Below are 16800 nucleotides of genomic sequence, written 5' to 3'. Positions count from 1 at the left end.
AAAACACTAAGAGAAATGTTAGGGCTGTATAAGGTTATGTACACCTTCCACCCTCTCATCTGCATACTATCTCAGGAGAGAGCCTGGGCAGGCTCAGGTGCAGTGGCTTAATGGAAACAGGTTGAATTCTGAGAAGGTAAAACTAAGACGGGGGGATGGCCCAGTGGTGTAGCAGTTGAGTTCACATGCCACTGTTTTGGCAGCCCAGGGTTCACTGGTTTGGATCCTGGGCGCAGACCTATACACTGCTCATTGAGCCATGCTGTGGTGGCATCACACATAGAAGAACTAGAAGGACTTACAACCAGGATATACAACTATGTACTGGGGCTTTGGGGAGGGAAAATATAAAAAGAGGAAGATTGACAACAGATGTTAGCTCAGGGGCTAATCCTCCTCACCAAAAAAAAAAAAAAAAAAAAAAAAAAAAAAAAAAAAAAAAAAAGAAAAGAAAGAAAAAGGAAAAGAAAAGGGAAAAAAAGTATACCTTTAAAAAAAAAACTAAGACAGTATCTTATCTAAAGACGCCTTCAGTGGGAGAGATGGAATTAAAGCCAAGTCAAAGTCCGCTATTGGGAGTGATTCAAATGTCAAGTAGACTAGGTACATACGCCAAGATTAAAGGGCCTCTGGAAGTCTGGGATTGAGATGCAGAAACAGCTTGGACCAAGAGCAGTCAGGAAGAAATGAGCTCTCTCAGAGAGGACTGCTGAGATGAGCCTCAGAACATTTAGATCTCACCTTTATCAGTGGGTGGATGCATGCAGGTTGGTCAGGTTGATAAGTCTAGAAGCAGGGTGCGGATCTGTACATCATCGAGTATTTATATGCCTCTGTATCACAGAATATTCACATGGCGTGTAAATGACAACTAACACAATAGCAAAATTTATCTTGGTGTGTTTGGAAGCTTTATGTTCAGAGGAATTAAGGCTTGTAAATCTCATAACACAAATCAAAAATAATGTTACCTGGATTTTATTATATCCGAGGAAGAGCTTCTCCAGTTTTACCAAAGGCTGTAATTTGCTCAGCTCTCGTAGTCTGTTTTCCTCCAGGTGAAGTGCCAACAGGGAGCTTGGTTTGGCAAAGGCACTGTCGTTAAACGCTCTGATGCGGTTATGGTCCATTACCAATTCCTGAAGGACGGCTAAGCTGTCAAGCCCTTCCACCTGACTGATTTCATTCCCTGAGAGAAGACAAGCCAGGATACGGCAAGTGAGCCCAAACTTTCTGAATAAAAGGTTATCTATCTTCATTGAAATATTTTTTATCAAATGTGTTTTTTTGACGTATTAAAAGGAACATATTCCCAAGGAGAAATGGAAATGTAGTTTACAAGAAGGTAGCATCATCCTCAAATAATATTTCGTAAAATTTCTCCTTCGTTTGAAAGATGAAATGTGATGTACACAATGTACTGAATTGACCCAATCTCTCTGTTCAATAGTTGAGCGCTAAAATAGTTGGTATTGACAGAAGTAGATGTATAAAGATGCTGCAGAAGATATGCTTATTGAGTATATCTGACTATTCTAATAGGCATATCTAATTGTTTCTTAAAATAAACTGATTTGTTGTATTTTTAAGTTGAAGAATACAGCTTAATTATGCTGTTATTTCTCTCTCAACATAGTTTTGCAATGCAGCCACAGTAAACAAATAAGAATTCATTACACTCTTTAAAACCTCATTCCTTTCTTTATGATCTGTGATTCCTCCCTACTGGAGCGATCAATAGCTTTATAAGTATCAATGATAACTTAAATGAGAAGAGGACCCTTGAGCTGACAAAATGCTTTTATATGTGTTTTCTATTAGAGTCTCAAAATAGGACATGGAAAATATTATTATCACTTTAAAAAAAAAATTCTTTATTGTTCTTTTTTTTTTTTCCTCCCCAAAGTCCCGGTACATAGTTGAATACCCTAGTCCTCAGTCATTCTAGTTCTTCTATGTGGGACGCCACCACAGCACGGCTTGATGAGCGGTGTGCAGGTCCACACCCAGGATTTGAACTGGGTTTGAACTGGATTTGAACCCCAGGCCACCAAAGCGGAGCGTGTGAACTTAACCACTATACCACCGGGCTGGCCCCGATTATCACTTTTTAATGATCAGAAAATTGAGGGTCAGAGAAATTAAGTAACTTGCTCAAAAACATAAAAGTGGCAACGCTAGGCCTAATCTAGATCTTTTACATTTTCAGCTCAATGCTGCTTCTACTGTACCATACTATGTTTTATTCACTGTTCATCCTCCCTGTTTGTTATGGGCTGAACCGTGTCCCCTACACATTTATATGTTGAAGTCCCAACCCTTAGTACCTCAGAATGTGACTGTATCTGGGAATAGGATCCATAAAGAGGTAACTAAGGTTAAATGAGGTCATTGCGTGGGCCCTAATCCAACATGACTGGTGTCCTTATACGAGGAGGAGATTAGGACACCGACACACAAAGGGAAGACCACGTGAAGATGCAGAAGCCATCTACAAGCCCTTAGAAGTGACCAACCCTGCTAATGTCTTGATCCTGCACTTCTAGCTTTCAGAACTGTTAGAAAATAAATTTTCGTTGTTTAAGCCACTCAGTTTGTGGTACTTTGTTATAGTCGCCCTAGCAAACTAATATATTATTGAAGATGTCATCCCATGATCTTGGAATCCTTCTCCATGAAATTTAACATATTTCACCGAATTTAAGACATCAACAATTGTTAACATATGTCAATATTTTACATACAGTAAGAAATAAAAAAACTTGGCTAGGTAAACAATGACACGCCATCAATTAAGACATGACCAGATTTCAGTCATGTTAAATATAAAAAGTGAGTGTCTCAGAATTGATGAAATATGGTAAATTTACCTTATTTTGTTCTATTCTTGATAACATCACAACCTTCAATAAAATTTCTCACAGAACTAAATCACAGACTTTGAAATATTATCAGAGCCTTACTTATAAAAGTTTATTCAAGTCAGATTAAGAAAAACGATTCAATTGTGTTAACGTATTATTTTCATGAAATTATGTATTTAGACTGTCACTTTCAATATTTTAATCCAGTAAATCACAACTGTATAGCTTTAAGTACTGAATAATACCTATGGTAGCACATTTTTGGCCATTATTCATTCTAGAAGGCTCATTAAACATATTTAAGAAAGAAAACTCCCAAACAACTATGCTGAATGTGCTTTCAGGGATCTTACATTTCTATAACTGGCAGCTTTTACCATTGTTTGAAAAATTCCCATTTATTTAACTAAACAGTTAAATTTTAGATAAACTGGAGCCTTAATCTAATTTGCTTCCCTACAGCCTCACCCTGCCCTTCCCCAAAGACTCACCTTCCCTTTGCAAATTTAGCACAACAGCTGAAGGTAGGTTTGTCAGCTCTCTTGTGGCCCCTGGCAGAGCCTAATTTTATCACTGCCTGCATTTGTGTCTGCCTCTACAGCTTTCACCCTTATCCCCCTTTAGACTGGGATCTCAGAAAGATCTCCTTCTCTTCAATATCTTTAACCTACTTCACCTCTTTATAAACCTCCAAATATGCTCAGAACCTCACTAGTCGCCATTTGCTCTCTTATTTCTTTTCAGGGACAAGCTCCTTGAGAACACAGCCTCCATTCATTGCCTTTACTGCCTATCCAACCACTTCCTGCTAAACTGTTTTCACTTTGGCTTTTGCTCGTCCCATGTTTCCAAATCTGATCCTCTGAAGGTTACCAATGGTCTCCTTTTGTTGAATCCAATTGTCTACATCTGATATATTTTTTGGAGGCTTCATTCTTCTTATCCTTTGACTTTGAGGTCATTCATCCTCTCTTCTCCTGACATTTAGAGTGTGCATTTCTTTTTTTTTTTTTTTTTTTTTTTTAAAGATTTTATTTTTTCCATTTTCTCCCCAAAGCCCCCCGGTACATAGTTGTGTATTCTTCGTTGTGGGTTCTTCTAGTTGTGGCATGTGGGACGCTGCCTCAGCGTGGTCTGATGAGCAGTGCCATGTCCGCGCCCAGGATTCGAACTAACGAAACACTGGGCCGCCTGCAGCGGAGCGCGCGAACTTAACCACTCGGCCACGGGGCCAGCCCCTAGAGTCTGCATTTCTTGTTTGTCTTTTAAAATTTCTTGTATGACTCCTTTGCTGGTTCTTTTTTCTCCAGCCTTCTTAATGCTGGGACGGGGTGGGAAGGTGGGGTGAAGTGTCTTCACATCTCTTTTTGGATGCCTCCACAACACTTTTATTCTTTCTCTATACTTATATCCTAGGTAAGCAAATACACTTTTGACTTCAGCTGTCCTCTCCACTGGGATAATTCTAGAATATCCATTTCCAGTCCTGCCCTGTGCTCCAGTGCTACTGCTTGAAAGAGTTTCCATTTTTATCTCTCAAAATTTTCACAACACAAACTGATTTTTTCCTATTGTAAATGAGCAACATTTCTCAATGAGTTTATCTAGCTTTAGTATCTCCTTTTTCCCAATCTTCTAATGAGATCATGAAAATATCCTGAACTATTTTCCTCTCCTTATATATCTAGTTAGTCATCAAGTCCTAATATTTCCTTCCTTTAAACTACATTTTGGAATCACCTCTTACTCGCCCTTCCCACTGACACCACTCTAGCCCAGGTCCTTCTTATGTCATTTGTGCTGGACAGAAAATGCACGTGCTCTGGAGTCATAAAGAGCTGTGTTTGACTCCGTACCATACCACTCACTGGGGCAAATTTAGGTAAATTATTTAACTCCACTGAAATTCAATTTCTTTTTTTGTAAAATGTATAGAAAATTCCTTAGCACGTTGGGTCGCTGTGAAGGTTGAATGAGATAATCTGTAGAGACAAACACCTTGCCCAATGATTCAATAAAAGGCAGCCACTATTGCCAGAGTAAACTGCCTCACTTCCTGCATAAGTCTGCCCCACTCTGATTTGCCACACTAGCGATGGCAACAGAACACACTCTCCTTTTATATTATTAGATTAAAATAGACCTTCAAGGATTAGATTGTCTGCCTTTTTGAATGTCAATGTATCTTTTAAAAGATCTGTCATTGTTGTGCTCAGTTTCTTGTTCTTTTAAGGCTAAGTCTCCATGTTCTTAACCTAACTCACAAGCACCTTTGATAGCAAAAAGACGAATTAAAAATTTTTAAATATGGTCTAGAAAAGCCTGTCTTTCAGAAGAAAGTTACTATACTCAGGTCAATTATACCGATATTGCCCCATGTCTCACTGATGAATCTCCCAATCTTTCTTTCATGTCATTAAATAATTATCGTTAAACTAATATTCTAAACTCTGTTTTCTCATTACCACTTTTCTAAAAATTTATAATTCCTACCTATTTTCAACTGCAAAATGAGCCTTCTCTATCAAATTGATCATGTTTAGAGGCTTTATAATTCTCTCAGAGACCTGGGTACTCTGGTTTCATCGGTTGGTCCCTTTGCAAGCATTAGCCCATAGACACCACAGACGTGCCCTTGTGACTCTTTTCCTCCTCCTCTCTACTTGCAAAGCTCTCAGTCGTGTTCACCTTCAGTCTAAATTCTATCAGTCTTTCAAAGAGTCCTAGGTTTGTAGAGGGGTTAATGTTCCAATTTCTCTTTTCTCTAAACTTCTATTGTCCTTAAGCTGGTATATATGGTCAGAACTTAGTTCATCTTTGTTTCAGTATATCTCCACAGATAGATCTTAAACTACGTTAGAGCAAGGATCTCAATTATATATAATTACAACAATATTGTATTTCTGTATCTTTCTTAGTACTTAGCACAATTCTGGGCTTAATAAGTACTTGTGAATGATTCACTGGTTACTTTCTATTGCTTTTAAAATTGATATGATATAAAAGTAAATTATGATGTAATACTGTACATAGCCCTAGAATATTGCATTTTCTAGGGTTGTTGAATATTGCCCTAGAATGCAATATTCTATAGCCCTAAAATACTGCATTTACATTATATATGTAAATAACCCAAGAAAAACCCATAACTAAAATATTTTTGTCAATGAATCTGTTTTAAGCAAATGAAGCTTGTATTCGCTTATCAAAACAGGATAATAATCACATCAGGTTTTAATAATAAAGACTTACATGTTAGCAGTGTTGCTACTCACCCTGTAGAAAGAGGAATTTTAAATTTCTTAGTCTGTTAAGTTGTAGCTGAATTAAATTACAAATTCCATTGTAGCCCAAATGAAGAACTTCTAAACTGTGCATTATTGGAGGCAAATTTTCACTGCTCATTGTATCTCTGAAACACACATGCAAGTTTGAGCCCATAAACTCATAACAGTATAACAAAGAATAAAATACTTCAGAATAAATACAAAAGAAGGTCAAAATGTATACAGAGAAAACTACAAAACATTGCTGAGATAAATTAAAGAACTAAATAAGTGGAGAGATATTCCATGTTCATGGATTAGAAGACTCACTATTACTAAAATGGCATTCCTCCCCAAACTGATCAATAGATTCAATGCAATCTCTATCAAATGCCCAGCAGGCTTTTTCCTTTTCCCCCAGAAAATAACCATCTATCCTAAAGTTAATAAGGAAATGCAAAGAACCCAGAATATCCAAAACAATCTTTAAAAAGAACAAAGCTGGAGGGCTTACCATCCCTGATTTCAAAATTTATTATAAAACTGCAGTAATCAGACAGCTCTGGTACTGTCAAAAGGACAGACACATAGATCAATGGAATAGGAATAGGATCAATGGAATGGACAGATCAATCATCACGCAAAAGGACGAATTAGATTTCATATTTTACCTCGCAACATACACAGAAATTATCTCAAAATGGATCACAGATCTAAATGTAAGAGAAAAAACACAAAACTTTTTGAAGAAAACATATGAGAAAAATCTTTGTGACCTCAGGTTAGGCAAATAATTCTTAGGTACAACACCAAAATCACAATCTGTAAGAGAAAAATTGATAAATTGGACTTTACCAAAATTAAAATTCCTTTAAAGGTACAATTTAAGAAAATAAAAAGACAAGCCACAGATTGAGAAAAAATATTTGTAAATCATTTACTTGATAAAGGGCTTATATCCAGAATATTTAAAGAACTCAATAATAAAAAGCCAAACAACTTAATTAAAAAATAAGCAAACATATAAACAGACAGTTCACCAAAGGAGATATAATAATGGCTAATAAGTATATGAAAAGTTGCTCAGTAACATTAGTTATGAAGGAAACGCAAATTAAAACCATAACGAGATACTACTTCAAATCCACTAGAATGGCTGTAATCAAAAAGACAGACAATAGCAAGTGTTGGTGAGGATGGGGAGAAATGAGAACCCTCATAAACTGTTCTTGGTAATGTAAAATGGTGCAATCACTTTGAAAACAGTTTGGCAGTTGTTTAACAAGTTAAACATCAAATTACCATATGACCCATCAGTTTCACTCTTAGATATCGACCCAAGAGAAATGAAAACATAACTGCACACAAATACTTCTGCACAAATGTTTACAGCAGCATTACTCACACTAGCCCCAAAGCGGAAAGAACCCAAATGTCCATCAACTGGTGAATGGATAAACATAATGTGGCACATCCATACAATGGAATACCCAACATATTCAGCAATAAAAAAGAATGAACTACTAACACATGCTGTACTGTGGGTGAACCTCAAAAACATTATGCTGAGCTTAAGAAATCAGATGCAAAAGACCACATATTATATGAAATGTCTGAAAAACACAGCTCCGTAGAATGTGGATTAGTGGTTTCCTGGAGCTAGAGGTGGGAAAGGGAATTGACTGCGAATTGATATGAGGGATCTTTTCAATGTATGATGCAAATGTTCTAAAACTATGTTGTGGTAATAGAAGCACAACTCTATACATTTAGCAAAAATTATACACTTAAAATTAGTCGATATGCTAGGTAAACCGTACTTCAATAAGGCTGTTAAAAAGATACGAATGGTCCTCAATGTAAAGGATGTGTATAAATGAAATGTTCATAGCAGCTTTCATCAAAATAATCAAAGTGGAAACAACCCCAATGTTCATCAATGATAAATGGATAAATAACTTGTCATATAATCTATATAATGGAATACTACTCAGCAATAAAATGAAATGAATTACTGACACTTGCAATAATGTAGATGAATCTCAAAAGAATTATGCTAAATGAAAGAAGCCAGACACAAAAGACTACCTACTACAATGATTCTAGTCCTATGAAATTCTAAAAAAAAGCAAAATTATGGTGATAGAAAGCAGATCAGTGGTTGTTGCAAAGGGCCACAGTGTTGGGGTAGGGGACTGCAAAGAGATATATGGAAAGTTTGGGGGATGGGAACAGTTTGTACCTTGACTGTGGTAATGGTTATATGACTGAACACATTTGTCAAAATTCATTAAATTGTACACTTAAATTGGTGAGTTTTATTTTATTAAATTATACTTCAATGAAGGTGATAAAAACACAAGGAATGCTCTTCATTGGGAAAACTGGAAGGAAAGTATTCTGACTTGGAGAGAGTTATATATATCCCAAATATCCAAAAATAAATATCTTTAGGCTCTGCCAAAAATGTGTAGGAAAGTGGGAGGTATGTCCTCATCTTCTTCACAAAGTATCTTTTCAGTTGATGCTGGGGCATGAAGTGACCAGATAAGGACTTAGAAACAAAAACAAAATGAAGGTCAAAACAAACCCAAGTCCTTGCTACCAGGTGAGAGATTCTTTTGTGGAGTGATGAAAAGGCTCTGGAATTAGATGGTGGTAATGGTTGCACAACTTTGTGAATATACTAAAGTAATCACTGAACTGAACACAGAAGGTGAGTGTTATTGTGTGTGAATTGTATCTCAATTAAAAAAAAAAAACAAAACCAAGCGGGCCGCCCCATGGCCGAGTGGTTAAGTTCGCCTGCTCCACTTCGGCGGTCCAGTGTTTCACCGGTTCCGATCCTGGGCGCGGACATGGCACCGCTCATCAGGCCATGCTGAGGTGGCATCCCACATAGCACAACCAGAAGGACCTACAACTAGAATATACAACTATGTACTAGGGGGCTTTGGGGAGAAGAAAAAAAAAAAAAAGAAGAAGTTTGGCAACGGATGTTAGCTCAGGTGCCAATCTTTAAGAAAATAAAAAAAAAAACAACCAAGGTCATTAAATGTACAAGGTTTTTTCTTTTTTCTGTTTTTTACAATATGAGTATGAAATGAAGGAAGCAGAGAAAAAGCATTGACAAAGGAGAATTTTGAGTATCTTCTTACTTGTGAAGTTTATTTTTGGCATGTAGTTATTAAATAAGTATTAAAATAAACTAAATGTATGTTACTGCTATCACTAATGTGATTAACTGCTTTTTAAAGTCCTAAACAAAATTATTGATAACTGTAGAAGAAAGACTAGCACCTGTTTATTTTTGCAGCTCCTTGCTGTCCGTAGCCGCTTGAAGACACCTTCTGGTGGAGCAGCTGTCTGCTGGTCAGGTGCGTCTGCGGCTTCAGTCTGGGCATGATGGATTCAATATGATTATAGTTGAGGCATAAGACCTACAGAAAGAAGAGCTTATTAATCAGACATTAAAAGATGAACGCTGCTGTATATCTATCTTTGATCTGAGATTATCAACATCCTAAAGACTATTAAAATGGTATGGATAAAGTTTGGACTATATGACATAATTTAATAATATATCAGTGTTAAATGACATAAATTTTTATATCCCAAACTGTCTGGATTTGGCTTTGAATGTGTTTTTTATTATCTGACATGCTGGGAAATGACAACATTTCAGACAAAATAATGGAGATCCTAGAAAGCTGCTCAGCTTTCTCAGTCTGCACTCCTGAGTCTCGAAGCCTGATGTAAATGAAATAACTCTCTAGTTGGGAGATCACTATTTTACTATGCTTAAAAGGCCTTAGTAGATGGCTCAGCCAAAACCATGGCACAGGAGGCGGTGAGGCTGCTTTGAAAACCAGTGTCCTCCAACTTCGTTCCACACCCCTCCTGGTGGAGGCAGCATTCCATCGTGTCTCCCACTGCAGAGTAAGATTTACTGCTTAGAAGACAATTGCATAAAACTGAGATCAACCAACTTTGGGAGGTAATCCTTTTTCGTGTTTGGTGAAGAAAAAACTTTGGGAATAATTTCTCTTCTTAACAACATGAAAATACATTTTGATCCAAAGTAAAGCAAATTATAACTTGCACCAAAAATCTTGAAAGAAAAAAAGAAAATTTGTGAGTTACTCACCTTCACATTAGGCAGATAGATTAATCCACTGAATGAAGTAAGATTATTGTTCTGTAGATTCACACTAGACACATTTCTAAATTGGTCAACTGGAATCAAATCCACAGTTCTGAATTTAGACAAAGTAAATACAGTTATAATTTTAATAGGAAATTATATAAGTGAATCAATCATGTACAACCCCGAAGACATTAAAAAAAAAACCTCATCTGACAAATGCTATGAAAAAGAATTGCCGATGTAAAATGTATGGGTCAAAAGATCCAATAAATACACATTTTTGTTGGGAAAATATGTAAGAAAATAACATAGAGTTTGATTGCTTTTTAAAAAACCTCCATTTCTACATAAACATAGGACTATCATAAAAGAAAATTTTAAAATAAACATCTCCAATTTCTTTATAAATTCATGAAATAATAGTGAAGTTGATATGGTAACTCAAGATTTTCAGGTTGTAAGCTGCAGAGAATATATGTGAAATAGGTTATTTCGGAAATGCCAGGAAGGAGTTAGGGATGGGAAAGAAAATGAGAAAGCAGGTAAAGTCTTTGAAAAAAGTTTTCTGTGGGATCTCCCAGAAACTTTTATGGTGTTCCACCTTGTAAGGATGTTTTTGGTAAATGAACAGAATGCTTGATTCCTAGTCCATAGTTTTACAACTGTTCCATCTTCCTTTGAGCCATGATAGAGAAGAGCATAAAGCTAAGTCACATTACCCTAACCATTTCTTAAAACAAATCCTAAACCTTGAAGTTACAATTATAACATACTTTTATCAATTAATAAGCCATTCATTCATTCAACGTATTTTCATGAATAATTCTTAAGTGTGACAATATCTTTGGAAGGGCTACAACAAATATGAAATGATAGTGTCTCTGCTTTCAAGAAATGGGATCCAGAGAAACTAAAATAAAAGAGGAAAAGTGCTATAATAGAGTTAGGTGTAATGGCATTTTAGAGAAAGAAAAACCTATTTGGGGGAGTCAGGAATGACTTTACAGGTGATAAAGATCTTAAAATGAGACTTGGAGAATTTATAGGCATTTGTCAGGAAAATTAGAAAGAAAGAGTTCCAGACAGCGGAAGAGGCAAAAGCAAAGGCAGAAAGATGACACAGCACTTTGTGATTGAGATTAAGGAACTAGAATATTTTAAAATTTCTGGAGCATAAAGAGTTATAGGGCAGTAAAGGCAAGGATTACAAGAGATAAAAACAGACAGTTAATTAAAGGGTCTTCTATGCCATACAAAGGGATTTAAAATTTTATTCTGTAGACAATGGAAAGCCACTGAACAATGTTCAGAAGGGAAGTGATCTGATAAAACTTGCATCTTAGAAGGCAGTATGGATAATAGATAGATTTGTAGGGAAGACAAAAATCAAAAAGATCAAGAGAGTTTCTAAAATAGCTCATTTCCTGATCGAGGCCAATGGCGGTGACTATGGAAAGAAGAAGGGAATTGTGAGACATATTTAAGACATAGACTTTGTAGAATGTGATGATTAATTAAAACGGGAGGACAAAGGAAGGAGAGGAATGACTCCTAGATTTTTGGCTTGAGCAACAACAGGTGGATGTTGTCTCCTAGATGCCATCTAGAGAGCAACTGAATATTCAAGTGAGGGGCCTACGTTTGGGCTAAATTTGGGGGTTGTCCTCATAAATCAAAACTATGACTGAAGATGTCTGCCTGTGAAGAGTGAAGAATAAGAAAAAGAGAGGGGACAAAAGGACGTCTTAGCCAGGAGGACCGTGATGACATCCATGAGAACAGCACCAGAGCAATGGTCGTGTCAGAGGCCAGACTGCAATGAATTAGAGTGATATGATGTGAGGAGCAAACGTCATATGCTCTAATTTTAAAAGCTTGATTATAAAGGAAAAGAGAACTATAAGGTCTTAGAAAGAGATTGATGACATTTTTAATCATAGTGGTGACAATAACAATTATTAATGCATTTCAAAGGGTGGTAAAGTTATCATGAGATTTTGAAGTAGGGTCGATGATTTTTTAAATTATTGGTTATATTTTGATAAGACGTATAAATTATAAACCTTAGAAAAACGATAATTATGTATTTAATACAATGTCAAATAGCATATAATAAAATGATTGTACCTGATGGATGATGAAGTCCAATTTAGTTCTTGCATTTGGGTGAAGTTTGAATGTCCTTGTCGTTCTGCAATCATGTCAGAAGTAAGTCTGCCACCAAACAAATCTTTTGCACACTCAGTCTCTGGTGATTCCTATATATGACGACATTTATAAAGTGATGTCCTCTCTTACAGATGACTAAATGACATTAATTCTTTGGTTTCAGGTCAAAATGGGTGAACTAATTTCTCCCTATTCCTCCTACTAAGTACAGCTAAATCCAGTGCACAGTATATATATATAATAAACATAAGGTGACTGAAAGGTGCAGAGAGGAAGACAGACCAGCTAAGGACCTTGAGACCTGAGGAATGACATTGTGTGAGTTCCCTGCTGTGTTATTGTGATTTATAGTAAGAAAAATATATTTAGGCTTCATCCACTGTTGCTGGCCTGGCCATATGATCAGGCAGGAGGGCAATGGAAATGTGGCCTATTAAAGGGATGCCCATATGGGGCATGGTCCTCTGGAAATCTGAGGGGTATATTAAAGTAGGACACGTCGATGCCCATCAGAACTCCCTTCTGGGTTTGGAAGGTGATTGAAATCGACAAGCACATATCCTTATATGCTCACTCACGGTGGCCACCTGAGGTCTATGAAATAGGTGGGCATTGGGGTCTACAGCAATGCAGAGATAGACTGAATCTAGACACATTCCTCTTGTACCCTCTGAGACACAAAATGACAATAAAAACTGTTCTGTCTGCCAGCAAAAGAGCCAGAGATTGCAGATGGCTATGTGGCAGATTTCCCTGGTGGGAATGCCCTGAACATAGCTGGCAAGTCAGAGTGATGCTGGTAGCCCTGGGGAGCTACAAATGGATCTTGACAGGGATAGATACTGACTCTGGACTGGGTTTTGCTTACCCAGTGGTAAATGCAAATGCTCAGAGTGCTATAAAAGAACTAGAACAGACTATGATATTGTGATTTCTAATAAGAAATAGATATTTGGTCTTCGTTCACTGTTCCTGGCACATAGCTCCTAAAACCCTGGTAATTTCCTATATAAGAGCCATAGGGACATCTTTTGTAATAATATTTAGTCTTTTGTCATTGGTTCCTGAAATAGCTCCAGAGCCATAAAAAGCACCTTTCACCCACACCTGAGTTTATGTTAATGAGGTGACTTTTGGAAAGTCCCAGAGGATGGGGCTGGTTGCCAGGGGAACCAACCAAGATTAGAGGATGGAAACTTTTGGTCCCATCCCCTGACCTCCAGGGAGTGGAGAAGGGCTGGAGGTTGAAGTGGTCACCAATGGCCAATGATTTAATCAATCATGCCTATGTAGTGAAGCCTCCATAAACCCAAAAGAAGTGGGTTCAGAGCTTCTGGGTTGATGAACACGTGGAGGTGATGGGAGAGTGGTGTGCTCAGAGAGAGCATGGAAGCTCTGTGCTCCTTCCCATGCCTTGCCCTATGCATCTCTTCCATCTGGCTATTCCTGAGTTATATCCTTTTAAAATAAACCAGCAATCTAGAAAGTAAATGTATTCCTGAATTCTGTGAGCTGCTCTAGCAAATTAATCAAACTCAAGCAGGAAGTCAAGGGAACCTCCTCTTCATAGCTGTTTAGTCAGAAGAACAGGTGATAATCTGGTCTTACTGATGGGAGTCTGAAGTGGGGGCAGGGACAGTATTGTGGGACTGAGCCTTTAGTCTGGGGATCTGATGCTAGCTCCAGGTAGATAGTGTTAAAATCCAGTTGACTTCTAGGACACCCAACTGGTGTCGGAGAATTGCTTGATGTTGGGGATAGAAGTGTGAGTGTGGTAGTAGTGTGAGAGTAAAGGAAACGTACAGCAGGGGGGTTTTTCCTCTAGGCCTGGGTTTTCTTTTTGTCACAGATATGCTGGACTGGGGCAGAGAAGCCAGAAACAGAAATGCCAACAAGAGAAAAAAAAGTCCACAGAAAAGCCTGCTCTTTTTAGTCAAAAGACTAGAAAAGGGGAAGTCTAGCAAGAGAGAAAACCTTTAGACAATAATGGCTCTACTTCAGTCAAACACCACGGAATAAATTGTGGCCCCATCTCCACCAGTAAAAGAGGAATGGAAGTACAGACTTCCACCCTTGCCCAGCTTTAATAAAGCACCCCTCCACTGTCCGCATGCTGAGTGGGGAGCCCGGACCTTCATCCTCTCCCAGCACTAATGCACTCCTACACAGAAGTGTTACTAGATACCACAGGGGGAGCCACAATGTGTCTGTGGAGCATTAATGAGGCACTTCTGCCCTTCTCAGTCAGGATGAGTCAGTGGAGACGTATGGGGAGCATGAGCTCCTATCCTAGCCTAGCAGTTAATGAAGCACACACCTCCAGGTTGTCAACAGAGGCCAAGTCGGGGAACTTGGACAACTACCTCCCATTTGACAGTCCCATCTCCTTACTGGGGCAGTGTCAAGGGAGGCTTGCTAAAACAGAAGACTTAAATAAGATCCACAGTCTAGGACATAATACCCAAAATGTCCAGAATAAAAATATCTAGCATACCAAGAATCAGGAAAACTCAACTTGAATGTGAAAAAACAATCAACAAACACAACACTGAAATGACACCGATGTTATAATTATCTGACAAGGATTTTAAAATACCCATCACAAAAATGCTTCAATGAGCAATTATGAACACGCTTGAAAAAAATGAAAAGCAGAAACTCTCAGCAAAGAAATAAAAGTGTCAGCCAAAAAATAGAAGAAATAAAGAAGAACCAAATGGAAATCTGAGAAGTGAAAAATAATGTAACCAAACAAATAAAATGGAGGGCTCAACAGCAAAACAGAGAGAACAGACAAAAGAATCAATGAACTTGAATACTGAACAACAGAAATGATCCAATCTGAACAAAAGACAGAAAACAGACTTTTAAAAAAATGAGCCTCACCTTACCAAGATAGACCATATCCTAGACATGTGGGACCATAACAAAAGATTTAGCATTAGTATCATTAGATTCTTAGAATGAGGGGAGAAATAGAGTGGGCCTGAAAAAGTATTGGAAGAAACAATGGCTGAAAATTTCCATTCTTGGCAAAAGACATAAATCTATAGAATCAAAAAGCTTAGCAAACCCCCAAAGAAGAAAACTCCCCCAAAATCCATGTCAAATACACATAATCATAATCATAATCAAGTTTCTGAAAACTAAAGACACAAAAAATCTTGAAAGCAGTGAGAGAGAAATGAAATCTTACATATAAGAGAAAAACAATTTGAATTACAGCAGATTTCTCACCAGAAACCATGGAAACCAGAGATCTTGCGGTTCTCATTTAGAGAATGTTTCTGATGAGAAACCATGGAAAAGAATTGTCAACCCAGAACCCTATATCCAGAGAAAATATCATTCAGAAATGGAGAGGAAATTAAGACATTCTCAGATGAAGGAAAACTAAGCAAATTTGTCAACAGCAGACCTATCCTAAAAGAATGGGTAAAGAAAGTTCTTGAAATGGAAACAAAAAGGAAGAATCTTGGAATACCAGGAAAGAAGAAAGAACATTGGAAAGATATGAATACAACAGACTTTCCTTTTCCTCTTAAGTTTTCTAAATTATATTTGATCAGTTGAAGTAAAAAATTATAATATTGTCTGATGTGGTTCTCAATATATAGAGAGGAAATATTTAAGACAATTATAAATAGGAGAGGAGAAATAGACTTAAAAGAAAGTAAGATTTCTAATACTTCACTCAAACTGGTAAAAATGTCAACACTAGTAGAGTATAGTAAGTTATGTATATGTAATGTAACACCTAGAGCAACCACTAGAAAAAATCTATATAAAGAGATATACTAAAAAACACTACATATAAATCAAAATAGAACTCTATAAAATGTTCAAGTAGCTCACAGGAAGCTTCCTCTTTCTGAAAAAAAAAAGAAAGATAAACGGAGGAAACAAACAGAAAACAAAAAATAAAATAGCAGACAGTCACTAACATGTCAGTAATTGCTTAAATGGAAATGGTCTACACTCACTGTTTAAAAGACAGAAACTGACAGTGGAGAAAAGAACATGACCCAATTATATGCTGTCAACAAGAAACTCATTTCAAATGTAATAATATATGCTGGCTGAAAATGAAAGCATGGCAAAAGATATATCACACAAACATTAATCAAAAAAAAGGAGAAGTGGCTATATTAATATCTGGAAAAAATGGACATCAATGCAAGGGAAATTACCAGGGTCAGAGAGGGACATTACATACAAATGAAAGGTTCGATCTACTAAGAGACATAAAAAGCCTAAATGTTTATGCACCAAACAACAGAGCTGCAAAGGAAATGAAGCTACGGTGGCCAGTTATTCTATCAAACATTAATCGAGGTGTTGCTGTGAAGGAATT

The 16800-nt window shown here is 37.1% G+C and overlaps 1 protein-coding gene across 10 annotated transcripts in view; it reads right to left on the bottom strand.

Annotated features, from left to right (window-relative positions):
• LRRC9 (leucine rich repeat containing 9) overlaps positions 1-16800 on the bottom strand; it is a 122357-nt gene that overhangs the window by 17377 nt on the left and 88180 nt on the right. For all 10 annotated transcript variants that reach the window (XM_023627830.2, XM_023627826.2, XM_070249824.1 and 7 more), the window contains 5 exons: positions 12405-12535; positions 10278-10386; positions 9431-9570; positions 6140-6276; positions 972-1189 (listed from right to left, as the gene is read on the bottom strand). In XM_023627830.2, the coding sequence (XP_023483598.2) occupies positions 972-1189; positions 6140-6276; positions 9431-9570; positions 10278-10386; positions 12405-12535 (735 nt within the window). The remainder of the gene's footprint in view (positions 1-971; positions 1190-6139; positions 6277-9430; positions 9571-10277; positions 10387-12404; positions 12536-16800) is intronic.

Source organism: Equus caballus, chromosome 24 (assembly GCF_041296265.1).
Source record: "Equus caballus isolate H_3958 breed thoroughbred chromosome 24, TB-T2T, whole genome shotgun sequence".
Lineage (NCBI taxonomy): Eukaryota > Metazoa > Chordata > Mammalia > Perissodactyla > Equidae > Equus > Equus caballus.
This window is presented reverse-complemented; position numbering and strand designations above follow the sequence as displayed.